Here is a 15,269-nt window from a genome sequence, read left to right as displayed (position 1 = left end):
AACTGCATCTATTCCACTGCCTTACACGAATGGAGAGCAGGATGAGCTGCCATGGGGTCACATCCTGCCCAGGTGGATAACCCCCTTCCCACACTTCAACCCAAAACACCAACTGCTGTACTGAGACAGTCCAGAGTAAGAGTTCTGCAAGTTTATGCTGCCTCTGATCACTGCCCGTTGTTGATATGCTTCAAATGAATGGGCTCCAACACGTGCAGCTACCAACAGAGTTGAGAGTTTTCCCATCATTGTAAAACTTCTCATGGGAGATAAGAACAGGAGCAAAGGAGTGCCACAGATGTGTTAAAGGCTGTAAGATTGGGAAAACTGAGAACCAGAGACACACAGGAGTCCCATCCCCAACTGCTCAGTGTTCTTCACCTGCTCCACCTCTATCTAACTTAATACCAAGGAGGAATAAGGAATGGCTGCATCCATAGTCTTGTGGGAAAGAATTTGAGTTATGTTGGCACAGGGAGATACCAACATGAAAAAGAAGATTAAATTCTCCTAGCAAACATAAAGGTAAATCTCAGATTGATCCACATAGGCCTTTTTTTCTGACTTCCATGTCTGAAAAGCAATAGGACAGCTGAAAGCACTTTAATCCTACCAAAATGAACACTTGACTATAAATTCCTGAATTTCCACTACCTTGCACCCTGTGAAGCAATGTACAGGCTTTACAAGCTTGAGCATCCAAAAGAAGAAGAAACAAGATCCAAGACTGAAAATTCAAGGCATTTTGAATTATACATTCCTCAGTTTCTCTGTTTAAAGCACATAAGGTTTGATGTTCCCCTACATCATCCATGGCATTTTAATTAATATCCTAACTATTGTCCACATCAATCCATCTCTCACAATCTTGTAATTACAGGTTTAGAAACTGGAACAGTACAGCTGCATTAAATCAGAACAGAGGCTCATGCTACACAGTTCTCCTACCAATGTTACATAGTCTGTCTCAGTCTGAGACTAATTTTCTGACTTCTCTTCCTCTCTGGCCATTTTTAAATTTTTTTTTCCCTATCAAGAAACTACCCCCACCGTTTCCTACAAGAAAATTGAAGCAGCACAATTACCCACACTAATTTTCCTAATACTAGTTTCAGACCCTGACAGGCTTTACAGTGCCAGACAAGCCTGAGAATAAAAGAATAGATAATGAGAAAAAGACGAAGAGACTGACAAGGTGATCTTATTACTACAGATATATATTCTGTAATAATATTAATATTTGCTGGCAGGATTGGAAGAATATGACACTCTTGGTTTTTCCTGCATCAAGAGCTGCAGCAATTTCACAAGCCTATTGCTACAGCATAATCCCATCTGAAGTTTGTTCTAGAGATTTTTGATACATGGATAAAGAATATATCCCATTACAATCATAAGAGTATAATCCATATGATCTGTTTGCTTCCTACAGACTTCCTAGCTGCAAGCACCACATAATCCACATGGAATGCATGCTAGCATACAAAGACCAGACAGACAGTTAGAAAAACCTGCATGTATCCATCATCTTGGTCCAGAGTTGCACTGCAGGTAAAATGAATATCCTCTGGGAGCAAAGAACCAGTTTCCTGTACTTCTCTGCTGTTAATTATTTGATCTGTCCTTTTCAATTAAAAAAGTGGAAGTAATTCCTCCCCAAAGGAAGCAAAAGCCTCAAAATCCACTCCTTTTTCATTACACCAAAGAGCTTGCAAGGCAAATTAATACCTCACTTCTTGTATTACATTTACGACTCTTCAATAGAGCCTTAAATAATTTGTCAAAGCCCTATTTAGCAATTAGAGCATCATTCCACAAATTTCTTTCAGGCACTGAGGAAAGGAAATGTTTTCAAATGCCTATTTATTTTCCACCTTGGTGAGAAGCACTAATACTCAAGTCTACCTAGAAAGACATCATTCATGGCTCCATACAGTGCAATTCCATCCAGTGCAAATTCCCTGTAAGCCTGACAAGCCTGAGACGGTACATGCAGCTCCAGCAAATTCGAGCACCCTACTCACTTTCTCTCAGCACTGTCAGATGATTCTGTAAAATGCAAGAGGCCACATGAAAGCTCTCTAGAGGCTGAAAAAAATGTCCAGACATGAAATTATGTATCTTTTTTGATACTTAATTTGAGCACTCCTACCAGCAGCTGCAAATCTGAACTTGCTCATATCAGCTAGAGCCGATGCTCAAGGTTGTATCTGCAACCAATATTACATGTGTGTATGCTACTATCTTCCAAAACAGCCACTGCTCCAGTCAGCCCACAAAGGCCCTGCCCATTTGCTAAAGAAAGGGGTTTCCCAGTGTGCTGAGGGCCATAGCAAATACTAAAGAGAAACTCCATACTTCATTAAAAATAGATACACAAGTCTACCAGCTGCTGAGCCATCACTGCTCATAGAAAGCTGTCTTATTAAGATTGTTTTTTTTCTTTTTTGGTAGCTACTTGTTAAATAAAGTTCCAACACTGGAAAGATGATTACTGCCATTAATAGCCCACAAAATATTCAGTGCCTCAAACAGTCCTTGCAATTCCTTCACAAGCTGCCCTGTACACATTAAAAAGGGACACCCACAAGAGTGGCAGTAGAGGTTGTTTTCCACTGTGAACCACATTACTCTGCACTTTCCCCAGTCCTCTCTTCCCACCCTGGTTTTAGAGTCCCTGCACAACCATCCCAGGAAAAGCCCTGAGCAGAGTGACAGTGACTGGTCGTCTTCCAGCAGCTCAGATGCACTTCTCATGATTATCACCCACTCAACAGCATTCAGCCACAGCGGGTCCCACAGTGAAAGAGAAGACCAGACATCAGAGGACTCAGGTTCTGTGCCTGCCATCAGCTTCCCACACAAACTTCAGCAAGTCTCTTAATTCCCCTGTCTGTAGTTTTGGGAATCCTGAAAGATGAAACCAGCTTCAGAAAGACAGGTAAGTGCAATCTAATTAAAATACATAATGTTATATATATGTTATAGAGAATGGAAGCTCAGGACAGAAATTCTCAAGCTTAATTCTCATACGCCACTCTTGCTTAGAGCAAACAGGAATCTCATCAAACACACACCAAAGCTACAGCGGAACCATTTTATCCCCACCTACACATAAAGGGTCAGGTCCCTCTGCACACAGATGGAAGCAGGTATGGTCTCAGCAGCTGCCAAAACATCTGTGCACATCATGCCTTGTGAGGGATCACCTTCACCTGCATGAACAAATCCATAATTTCAAACGATGACAACCACGGTAGCATCACAATTCAATTTATACTTCAAGCTGCGAGACAGCACTATAATCAAAGGCATAAATAAGTCTGCTAGACAGCCTCAAATCTCACAAGCAAACAGAACAGCATTCATGAGACAGAAGCAAGATGGCTTGTGAACACAATTTCCTCTTTTTAGGCATCCAATGTGTCAAAGTATTTTTTCCTAATGGTTATGTGGTGGAGTAAAAATTATATCCAGACTTATGTTTCAGGTCCATGGTTCTCTCAAGCTGTGTCAATACTCATAGGCCATACCCACATGTACTTTGGCTAGTTTAGCAAAGATGTCATCCCTGCAAACCAAGCATCTCATTTCATGGATTTTTAAACAGAATTCTTCAGCAATATGAATTTAAAATTCAAGACACCTTCTCATGCATTCGGATAACACTGTATCCACAAACTAGTCTCAGGGAGTGTTGCTTAGCACTCTGCTTGAGAAGAAAGTCTTTATCAAAGCATCTCATACTGTTTAACCACAAAGCATCTTTCCCAGCACTAAACTGTCAAGTTCCTTCAAGGCAAGCAGCAAGTCACAAAAGAGTTCTGCAAGCTCTGTCACACTCATTTAGTGATAGATTTTTGCAGGCTAGGGCTAATGTACCTATGCACCTCTGCTCCAAATATTTTCTATCTTATTTTTCATTCCTGCAGACATGCTGCCATAACACGTTATAGAAACACAACTGTATCAAGCTGTGGAATTGAACAAATATAGGTGTATCTTCAGATTTTTAGATGAACTGGCACAAAAGCTGTTTGCAAGAGAATTCCTGCTTACATGAACTATTGTGCCTGACAAATATTCTCTATAAGGAATCAGTGATTTTTGTCTTCAAGGAGACTACTTGTAAGGAAAGGTTTGCAGAACTCTGCCCCAAAATTTCCACCAATCATTTCCTAAATTGACAGAGATGCCTTTGCTGAGAAGACACAGATCTGCAAGGCCAGGACCCTTTCTCTGAGGCACAGTTAGTTTTTCTTTCAGGCCACAATGTATTCTCAGTAATACCATCATAAATTTCAACTATTTCCTTTGATCCAGTAGAGCTTTACTTGCATTTACAGCAGGGCAAGCAGGAGCAGAATCAAAGCTTTTACATACAACTTTCAGGCACATTTCTGGAATTTATTTTAACACACACAAGCTTAGCTGCAATTGTTTCAGATGTTCTCCCAGCTATTTTCTCTCCCCTTTCCTATCCCCACATGAAACACTAACATTTGCATTGTCTTTTATGGGCTGAGGAAGTGAAGGAAGGGGAGGGACTTCCAGGAATTTTTAATTTATATATTTTTCACCTAATTTTTTTTTAATTTTTACACATATATGAAAGTGTATGTACATACACCAAGAGAAAGAATCTGAAGTGCTCAACCTAGTCCTTGATTTCATATTTTTAAGCAACAGCACTCCAGCACAGCAAGGATAATTACTATTTTATAGCTCTCTCTCCTTGCTTGACTCCATTTGGATTTTGAAAAGCTCTCTATATTAAGGCTTCTCATTAGCCTTAGTGAAGCCCAGTACCCTAGAAACAGTATTTAATTCAACCAAGACCTCCCTTCAGGGCATTTCCTGGCAAAAAATTGCCAGATGGAATAGCTGAAGACAGCCAAACATTCACTGCAAGGAAGTGCCAAAACAAGGGTCTTTATTGCTGATAAAAGCCATGGAAACATCAGAATGCAAAACAAAGGTGGTGCCTTTTTTTCACCTCCATCTGCTTAACTAAAGCGTGATGGAATTGAAAGCACTAGTTTTTACTCTGAGATAAACTCCAGCACAGTAGCAAATGACAAAAGCAATTTTACTTCTGTTAAATCACTATGATTGTGTTAAATCACTATGTTTACTCTTACATTACTACCAAGCAAGTTTCTCACACCATGTTCTTGCTTTCTGGGCTCTTCACCATGCCCATACTTAGGAGTTAGGCCTGCTAAAAAATAGCTTTCATCATTAGCCCTGGCTGTGCTAAAACAAAGGAAGCTATGGTCTCTTTCCAAAGGAGAAAAGAGAGTAAACCCTCACCCTCCACAACTCTCTATAATTCCTGTTACTCTGCAAGTCAAACCTGTGTATTAATAAGATCTCATGTTTTTGATATCCTGGATGCCAGTGACCATCTGGAAATCCAGCTATCCACAGTGCTCAAGGATAATTATGCTTACACTTGCCAGGTGGATGAGTCTGGTCTGACACAGGTAGTCAGTGCTACCTGTGCAGGGCAGCAAGGCTCATCCTCCTCTGCTCTTCACCACATTTTTAGCATAGCCAGCTCCCTGAACAAGCACAGAAGTTTGTAGACTTTTGTTAAAATGTCTCCAAACTCACAGTGATCCAAAAGCCACACCTAATTCCTCACAGAGTCCACAACCATAAACCACTTGAATGAGTACATCAATCATCTTTATGCAGAGCACAGCTAAACCAACACACCTAGATCTGGACTACACCTGTAACACAGATACATCTATGCCAGCTCAACACTCTAAAGATGTATGCAACTGACCACTTATGCCTGTACAGGAGCAGGAATAACCTGTACCAAATACAGGTGCCATTCTGCTGGCAGAACAGTCTTCATGCCAAGTCACACCAGCTGGACTTCTAATGACCACACAGCAATTACTGCATTAAAGAAATCACACCCCTTGCAGTTATATTGGTACAAAAATCCATGTGCAGACCAGGCCTTAAATCAGTTTAGGAAACCTACACAAGGGATTGTTCCTCATTAATTACATAGTCATTTAAATACATTTATTTAAATCAAGACTTAAGACCTGAAATAATTTTTTTTTAAGGAGTGTGGTTTTGTTACCTGCATGCATGCTGACCTTGCAAATGAAGTCACTGACTTTGACAGCTCACTCTTAGGAGCTCAGAGTTTGTTACCTGGATAATAAACAAAAAGCAGTAAGGTAAACACTACTGCTTCAGTGGTTTGAAGAAACCGGAACAATTCATGGCCACTCCAAATAGTGCTGAGGCAAACAGTGATTAACAGTGAAGGGAGTTTTGTTGCACTGCAGTGGCCTGTGAAGAACACCTATCTTGGCTATCCTGGAAATTTAACTCCATTTTCATCCTTTGTGTTCTGCCACCACTATTGTACAGTGGGAAAATCTGCTGCACATACAAAGAAAAAGACCGTGAGTTGCAATATGGTCCAACACAATTTACCTAGTTTTCAAATAAAAGCAGACAAAACAACGTATTGGTGTCTTGCTGAGATTTTACCCTGCCTCCATTGGGGCTGTGCTCAACTATCCATGTCAGGAGCATACAGCAAGCCTCTGTCACATACTGTCAATCTCAGGCATGAGAGGGCTTTAAGAAAAAAATATTAAAAATAAATAAATAAATAAATGAAAGACAGAAAAGAGGCAACAATGGGAAGATTGAAAATCTAGTCATTTTATTTGCTCAACATATTTTCCCTTCTCTGCATTGATCTATACATTCTTCCTTAATTTATTATTCAATATTCCTTCAAAATTTGGAACAACAAATTTGGAAGCAGCTTGCAAGTCCTTCCTTTACCTACACCTCTGAGCACCCAGCAATTCAAGTCCCTTAAACCAAGCAACAAGACAAACTCACAGAGGGAAGGTCTGTTGAAACCAGATCAGACAGCTCAGTACCACAGCATGCATCAGTGTCAAGAATGAAGGCACAAAGCTATGCAAGAAAGAGTAACAATAATAACAACTGCAACAAAAATAATAGCAATAATAATAAAAATAAAATATCTGTCTTCTGATGTTTCCCATGTTTTAGGAGTGCAGCTATCTATTCTAGAAGTTGAATAATAAGAATATTATTGTTATAGAGCCTGGGCAGAGCTCTAACAGTATAAACACACCTTTTATCAATACCTTCTCTCATCTTATAGAATCAAGCTATGCTGCACATTTTCTGTTTGTGCAACAGCACAGCACAGCTGTGTAATCTTAGCAATAAAAAATAGCCGCATAAGATGTTGTCTAGGTCATATTCACTGAACAAACTGTGCGTACAAGAGAAATACAAAAGGAGATCCTCACTAGCACAGCCACAAGGCTAGACATGCACCTTTAGCACCAACACCTGCTCCATTCATGGGAGATATTTTACTACTCTTTTAATTAACTCACACTAGTCAAATCTTCCTCAGCCATGCCAGAAGCCACGCCTCAGAGAGCTACTTACCTCTTCCATCCATTTGCAATGCCAAAGCAAGACATTATTGCGCTGCTAATGCTGGTGCATCACTGTCAAGTCTGACAAGGGTGCCCCAGGAGGACCCGCGCTGGACACAGCCCTCATGTGCACTATCTGTCTTTGAACAGATGAGTTTTTCCAGCACCATAGATCGCAGAAAAAATAGCTGTATTTGCCACCATGGCTAACATGATGTAGTGCAGAACAACAATATTTTTCAAAGCACACAGAAATTATAAAAGTCGTAAGGACTTGTCTACATAAAGATTTACCCCACAAAAAAGGGAAAAAAACCCAAGACAATAGTACCCCCTGGCCCCATATATTAAAAGGAAGATTTCTCTTTGAAGCATCACTCCCGACTCTGGACTCTGCCTAACAAAGCATGACAGATCAAATCAAACACTGGCAGAGGTCAGCACTGCTCTCATTTTCTGCACTTTACCATGCCAAAGGTCCAAGCCTCCAGCAGTCAAGCAGATGGAAGGAGGGTGTCTGTGCTCCAGCACATTTTGCCATTTAAATCACAGGGAGAAGTAGGGCTGCTGAGGGCTTGGGCTGGCATTTGGTTCAACCAACTCACCTACAGAGCACAGCAAAATTTGACAGACGATGGCAACCTACCAAACTTGAGAGATGCTGCTTCCCACATCTCCCCTCCTCCAGCAGAGGGAACCAAGACTACACCTGCAGCCATCCTGAGGAGATTCAGCCCAACCTGCTTCAGCTGCCCACACTGGTCTGGAGACAGCATCTTGGGCTCCCCAAGGCCAAGCACTCTGTTTACAATGAGTAGGGAAGAAACTGCAGGAACAAACTGCAAACAAACAAACTGACCCCACTGGACACAGGATCCCAGTAGGATCTTCATGTCTAACGCAGTTTAAAACAACCACTTCCATTGCAACTGGCTGTTCCTTAGGCTAGGCAAATCTGGGGGTGTCAGCACAGCATGAGCCCAGTGTGCCAATATTCCAAGCCTGGGCTCACATCCCACCTACCACTGCAACAACAGAACAAGTGGCTATTTTCACACAGAAGAGAGCAACTCGGAAAGATGAAAACATGCCTTTGATCTGAAGGTCAGAAAGGAAACAAGGAGTGAGAGTTTGTTGGCTTTTTATTATTATTTTTATTTGTTTGGTTTTTAAACCAAACAGTCGTTTGTTCAGACCACCTGAACAGTGATCTTTACCCTAACTGCCTTGGATGTCCAGTATCTCTGTAGGAATTTTACAAGAGTAACACTGTAATTAAAGGTCTGCAGTACTGAGAGAAAAAGGTCAATGGAAGAGTAAGATGCCATTTTCTGTGGTATACATTCATCACTTAAGTAGAAAGACGACATGCAGCCGATTGCCAGCAGGCTCTTTGGACTGCCTTTCCAATAAATGTAAAAAAAAGGCATCACACGCTTTGCTACCTCTGCTGATTAAAGACAGACAGCACTTCATCTGACTTCTTTTGCAATAAGATGACCATAATTCACATTTAATATGCTGCAAAGTCATCAGCCTTCCAAGTATAGGAGCATGTTCTGCTGAAAGTCACTGCTATTAGGTCAAATTTAAACTCAAAATTACAGGACAGAAATTACATTGCTATTAATAATAAATAGTTATAATAATGTTTTGCCTTAATAGGGCATCTCTTCCCAAAGAATCCTAATGCTTTATAAACTCTGGACTGAGTTTTATCCACTGCTACAACCCTAACTTCTGCCTGATATGCATGGGTGCAGAGGAATGTAGAAACTAATTAGAGATTGCATCAGATCTGTAAATTACTTCACTGCAGCTTGATGCTCTTCCCACCCCAGAGGTAGATCCACCAATAATATGGTTAACAAGGAGTTCTCACAAGCACATTTCAGACAGCAGGCCTGTATTACTTGCCTGTGTGGTGCCAGTGCTTCCTGTGAAGGGGTGGGAAGGTAAGGATCTGAGCAGTACTATTTATGTTTCTCTCTAAATAAAGATGTTCTCTCATGACCACGATCAAGCATAGAAGAACCACCAATCAGCAAAAAAAATTTTAGTGCTTCTTAAGAGGAGAAGCTTCTGGAGGGCTGGGAAAGTCATACTCCGTGCAGTCCCCAAGCAGAACAGACTCCCACCATGCGCTACTACAACAAACATTTTAAAAACTAGTACTACATAGACATGGCTGCAAACACGTGCAGTAAATATTCAACACACAATTCAGTGTTCCTGTCCCTAAACTGGGATGAAAGAGTAAGCAAAACAACTGTAAATAGAATCAAGGATAACATCTCCAGAGATATGCTAAACATCTGGTACTTGAGTCTTCTCAAAAGCTAAACATTTGCTCCCCAGAAACACTTACGTGGAACTCAGGAATAAGTTCGCTTTAGCCAAGCTGACTTGATTCAAACACCAACAGGACCAGGCATGTAGAAACATCTGTGCCTTCAAGATGAAATGCCACCAAGGTCTTCTCAGAACCACCTGCAGTAAATCACTTCACCTGATGTGGCAGGTGAAGTGAAACAAAGCAACTGTTTCAGTCAGGATCTGAAGAATGTCAGATCTAATTGACTGATGAAGGCTATGTCCCACATGACACTGGGAAAAGTCATGTGCTGACAGTTTTGAACTAGGTGGAGGGTCTTATCACGCGGTCTGTGCTAGCAACTCTTCTGATGCTGGGCACAAATAGGCACTGTGGCGATGTATTTCATCCCTGTATGCAAACACATCTCCCCTGCCTGATCCGGTTTGGGATACAACTGTACTGCTGAAGCACATGGGCAGGGGAAAAGAGGACAACTTCTAGCTAACACACCAAATGTTTCAGTTCAGTGAGAAGGGAAACTGCCCCTATTCAACAGTAGGATTGTTCTCAACGCTTACCTAAATATTCACCCATTGATCTTTCTTGACCACCAAGCAGCAAGTCAGTCAGGACATTAGTTTTGTATTATGCTCAAGAGAATGAACAGAAAGCAAAAATAAAATGAGCTCCTAAGTGAGCAGGGCAGACCAGAGGCAAGAAAGGGAAAAGGTCAATCAGGCCCATCTTGTAGAAGCAAACAAGGAATTTGATTCCTTTCATCCACAAGTGATAGAGGCCATCAGCATATTTCACATAAAACACCATGGATATTATTTGTGCTTTTGGTCACTGTTCAAACCAGCCTGGTTTCCAACTCTCTCTTGATTTCAGTCCATTCCAATGACTTCCAATACTGATCTCACTCCTAAGAAAACTACCATAGAGTCACATGCAGGTTAGGAACCTGTTTCTAATAGAGATGGGCAGCAGAGGTTTAGAGGGAAAGTTAACAGTGCAAGTTTGAAGCTTTATTTCTCTCACTTTCTCCCCTCAACAGCTGCCAGGAAGCCACGGTTTGGGGACTTCCTCAGCTGGGGCATGTATTCATACATTTCTGTTTCAACAGCAGTTGATGGGCCACTGTGCCAAAAACACATTTCAAGCAGCAATACATCTACATGTCACATCAGTGAAAAACAACGACTGAGACCTTCCCACTGAGTGGCCAGAGTCAAACACAGCTGCAGGGACACCTGTTTCACCGCACCTTCACCCCTGGAGTCTGCATCAGAACTAGGCCAGAGTGCACTTCAGGCACTGCAAATTCACAGTGTAAACATAGCTCTAGATGCATGATGGAAACACCAACTGCTTCCTTGGGCTTTTACTTGTTAATAAAGAAACTTCACCAAATGAGAACACAGATTTGGGAAACAAGACCACGTAAAATAAAACACAGGTACCAAAGAAAAGTTGGTCACTGTCTCTTTCCAGACCAGATATGCATCCTGTAATAGAGAAGCTAGACATGCATGTTATTAACAAGGAGCTCATGTCTTCCTCAACCTCTTCCACTGCAATGTTTATCATGTTTAGACCTCCTGAAGCCTCTCTGTAAAACCTCTGGTATCCCCATCTATGTCCTATTGCTAACTGCTACATGACATTTCTTGTGTGAAATTTCAAGAGTAAGTAATGTTTTTCCATCTTCTGCTTTCCTCAGTCTATACAACATTGCCCCTTTTTACCAGAAACTTCTGAACCTCCCACTTGAATGGCACTCTCTCCCACAAACCAGAAAATTCACTGATTAAAGCAAAATAATCACTCCAAGGCACAGCAGTTCCCAAGCCATGAATGACAAGCAGGACCAGGAGATGGAGCTGCCAGCAGAGAGATATTCCTCTCAGCACTTTGGGAACCGGTGCTCTAGCTCCCCGTTTGCACCTATAAGAACATGCAAGAACTTTCACTGTTATAGACCCAATGTCTGTGTTTAAACAAATTGAAAAAAAATACCTCTGAAGTAACAGAGAGGAATTATTTCTAGCCCAAGCGATATTTCTGTAATAATTGTTTTAGTGTTTTACTGAAAGGATTATCAGATGCTGCACATTATCACCTTGTAAACTGTTTAATCCCTGTTTAATGACCCTTCCACGCATTTTTACACAAACTTGTTACCCCTACAACACACAAATAAGAACTGCTGGGGAAAGAGAGGAAACACTTTAACTAGAGGTGAAAGGGAATCAAGAATGGTGCCGTTCTAATAAAAAGAGAGAAAACACCTTTTTTCCTGCTCTGGTCTATTGCTAGCAGATTGCATCAGCAAGCTACCATTAACATCTCAGCTAGATCAATTCATAGAACCATTCATAAATTCAATTCATGTTTGGGAATAGATTTTTTTTTCTTCTTTAGCTGTAAATATTCAGAGAAGGACAAAACATATTATTACTTTACTATGCTAAACATGTGTCTGGTCCTCTGAGAAAAGGCACAACAATTGTGTTTCTTTAGTATTTCAGAAACTTTGTTCTTCTACCAGATGCCTTGTGTCTGCCTGAAACCTCATGGGACTTTACCTCTAAGAGCCCAGGCAAGCCAGGACACTTCCATGAGCAACACCTGCAGGAAGAGAGCGTCACAGGAAAACTGACACAATTGTCGCCAAAATAATGTGTGTCAAACGTGAAACCTTGTTACCTCATACCATCCTCTATATATGTTTTGTGGGATATGTACTTCTACATTATAAGTTCATTCACACATCATTCTGGCAAGCAAGTCAGGCTTCTGGTGCAAGAGTAGCATCCTCAGGAAAAAGTCAAAAGTGTATTATAAAAGAAAAGCAAATGCTCTGACTCAAAGAACAAGCATTTCCAAGTACAGAGTAACACTGAGCAAAGATTCCAGACAAATGCCTGCATTGTACTTGCAGCAGGATCTTTTCTTTAGGTGCTGACTTAATTTCCTTAATTGCTTAATTTTACATGTTGAAAACACTAGCTGGCTGCGGTATTAGCAGCATTTGAATGGTGGCTAATTCTAATGAGTGCACTAGTAGCAATGCAACACTAGGACATGGCACACACATTGATGAGGCCGAGAGCGATAGTAATCAGCCTACATAGCCGCAGCCCCAGCGCCCAACCAGCCACCCTGGCTCATTAACCTCCACGCTCTCCGTGACGACACCTCACAGCCTTTTCCTCTCATTTTCACCCGCTGTCACCTATATTTGCAGGGACAAATTAAGACTTCTTCACTGCAGAAGGTGCTCCCACTAAAATCCATGGGAAAGCCAGTGTCCGAGGACGCGAGATCACGAAGCTGGCAGAGCGCAGCCCAGACTTGCGCTCAGACAGGAGAAAGCAAGATGTGGCCCGCTTTTGCACGCCTGAAACCAGAGCAGCTCACCACACTACAAGCCTACTTTTTCAGTCCCTCCTTCCCTTTGTACGCGAGCTTCGCTAAGCCTCGGCTGCAACACCGTTTCCTTTGCTGTCACCGCTTCCTGCCTCCCTGTCTGGCTCCCGGCTGGGGTCCCGGGGCAGCGCGGACACCACAGCCCCGAGCAGCGCGGGTGTCCTGGGGCGGGAGCGATGCTCGGATCCCCGCTCCCTGCCAGGCGCCGCTGGGAACCGCCGGCCAAACGCGGGCGGGATGGTCATTTCCTGCCTTTTATCCCGACTTTCTCCTTTTTGCCACGACACGGATGACACCTGCTCCTTCCTCCCCACCCCTGGGCGTCAGGCCCGGTCCTGCCCAGGCTTGCCCCAGCATCCCGGAGGGGCGGGTTCCCGGGGCCGAGGGACCACGCCGGCGGGGACCGGGGATACGGGATATCACACCGAGCTGCCGCAGCGCCATCCCCCGCGCCGCTCCTCGGCCTGCACCCCCGGCTCGACCAGCCCCTCTCCGGAGACACGGGGAACGGGGAAGAGGGGTGAAGAGTAAAGCGAAGGGAAAACTGCGCCCTGGGGGGGAGGGGGCTCGATTCCATTCAGCCCGAGGCGAGCGCGAATCCTGAGCCCGAGGCGGGGTCCCCCCGGCCGCCCGCACTCACCCAGGGTCTTGACGGCGACCTGCCGGGTGAGCGGCGGCGGCAGGTTGACGCAGACCAGGTCGACGTCCTGATGCAGCAGCACCTCGTCGATGCGGCTGGTGTAGAAGGGAACGCTCATCTCCTTGGCCAGCTCCTCCGCCTCCTCGGGCGTGCGGCCCCACAGCGCCTTCACGGCGAAGCCCTCCGCCTTCAGCAGCGGCACGATCACCCGCGCCGTCAGCCCGGTGCCGAACACCCCCACCCCGGGCAGCATGGCGGCGGCGAGGCGGGCGGCACGGCGAGGCGAGGCGCTCCCTCCTTCTCTCAGCGGGGAGAGAGAGGCAGCCCCCGCTCGATAATGCTGCTACCGCTGCTGCTGCTGCCGCCGCCGCCGGGGCCGGGACCGGCCGCCCCCCGCCTCAGCAGCGCCGCGGCCGCCGGCTGCCCCGCCATGCCCGCACCATCACACACAGCCCCGCTGAGGCGCCGGCGCTGCGCTCCCTCCGGAGGACGCGCAGGGGCGACCGCCCTTTCCCGGGCGGCGGCGCGGGCTCAGCGCCGCTCCTCTGCCATGTTCGCCGGCGCCCGCTCGCCACCGGGAGGGCGGTGCGTCGCTGTCACCTCCCGGGTATTCCTGCACCGCCCGCACCGCCCCCGCCGCACCATTGGCGGCCGCCCGCCCCGGCACCGCCCCGCCCCGGCACCGGCGCCTCGGGGCGCCCCCTGGGAGCGGCGGGAGCGTCCCGGGATGAAAGGATACGGGGCAGACATCGCCCACAGGTGCGCTCCGCTGCACCGCGGGGCTTTGCCGTCCGCCTGGCGGGTCGGTAGCGGGGCATCTCCGGAGACTGCCCTCCCTCCCCCACCTCTTCCCCCACGGGAGAACCTCGGAGGGATCGTGGTGATGGGGAGTCGTCGGAGTCACGCCCCAGTGGAGGCACAGGAGAGCTGGGAGAGCCACAGAGGCAGACTGGCGTGGGCTGGTCGTGTCCATCGCTCTGCGGCCCGTCTCCTCCCGGGACGCTCCTCCAGAAGGAGGAGCCCCAGAGCACGAGGGGAGCTGCCCTGAGCCCCCGCAGCTGCCGTGAGCAGGGCTGGATTCCAGAGCCCACCACCCGCCCTTCCCACCACATCCCCCGCCCGGGATGCCCAGCCAGTGTCTCCACCACCCATCCCACACTAGACTGTTGTTCATTTGCTCCCCATACAAATATTAAGACTCTTCAGCTTTACTGGGACATTTGTTCTCCCTTTTTTTCCCAGCAAAGCATGAATATGACAATCCCCTTCTCCATGGGCCTACTTACATAGCTCAAAAACCACGGATTTGCTAAGGCGGCTTAGGAAGATTTAGCTACTGCTGCTCGGTCCGTAGCATTTGTCCAGAGTCTCCGGAGGCCCGGAAGAGGCCCAGGCAGGGCAGTAAACAGCCCAG

At 45.2% G+C, this 15,269-nt stretch overlaps 1 protein-coding gene across 1 annotated transcript in view; it reads right to left on the bottom strand.

The window, feature by feature from the left end:
* The window catches only part of GFOD1 (Gfo/Idh/MocA-like oxidoreductase domain containing 1), a 71,281-nt gene extending 56,830 nt beyond the window's left edge, over window positions 1-14,451 (bottom strand). Inside the window, exon 1 of the mRNA XM_085051881.1 lies at window positions 13,856-14,451. Within this exon, the coding sequence (XP_084908007.1) occupies window positions 13,856-14,108 (253 nt within the window). The 5' untranslated portion in view covers window positions 14,109-14,451. The remainder of the gene's footprint in view (window positions 1-13,855) is intronic.
* Window positions 14,452-15,269: the final 818 nt, after the last annotated feature.

This window comes from Lichenostomus cassidix, chromosome 2 (assembly GCF_008360975.1).
Source record: "Lichenostomus cassidix isolate B80296 chromosome 2, HeHo_3.0, whole genome shotgun sequence".
NCBI lineage: Eukaryota > Metazoa > Chordata > Aves > Passeriformes > Meliphagidae > Lichenostomus > Lichenostomus cassidix.
Note: the sequence above shows the minus strand (reverse complement) of the source record. Positions and strands in the feature narration are given on the sequence as shown.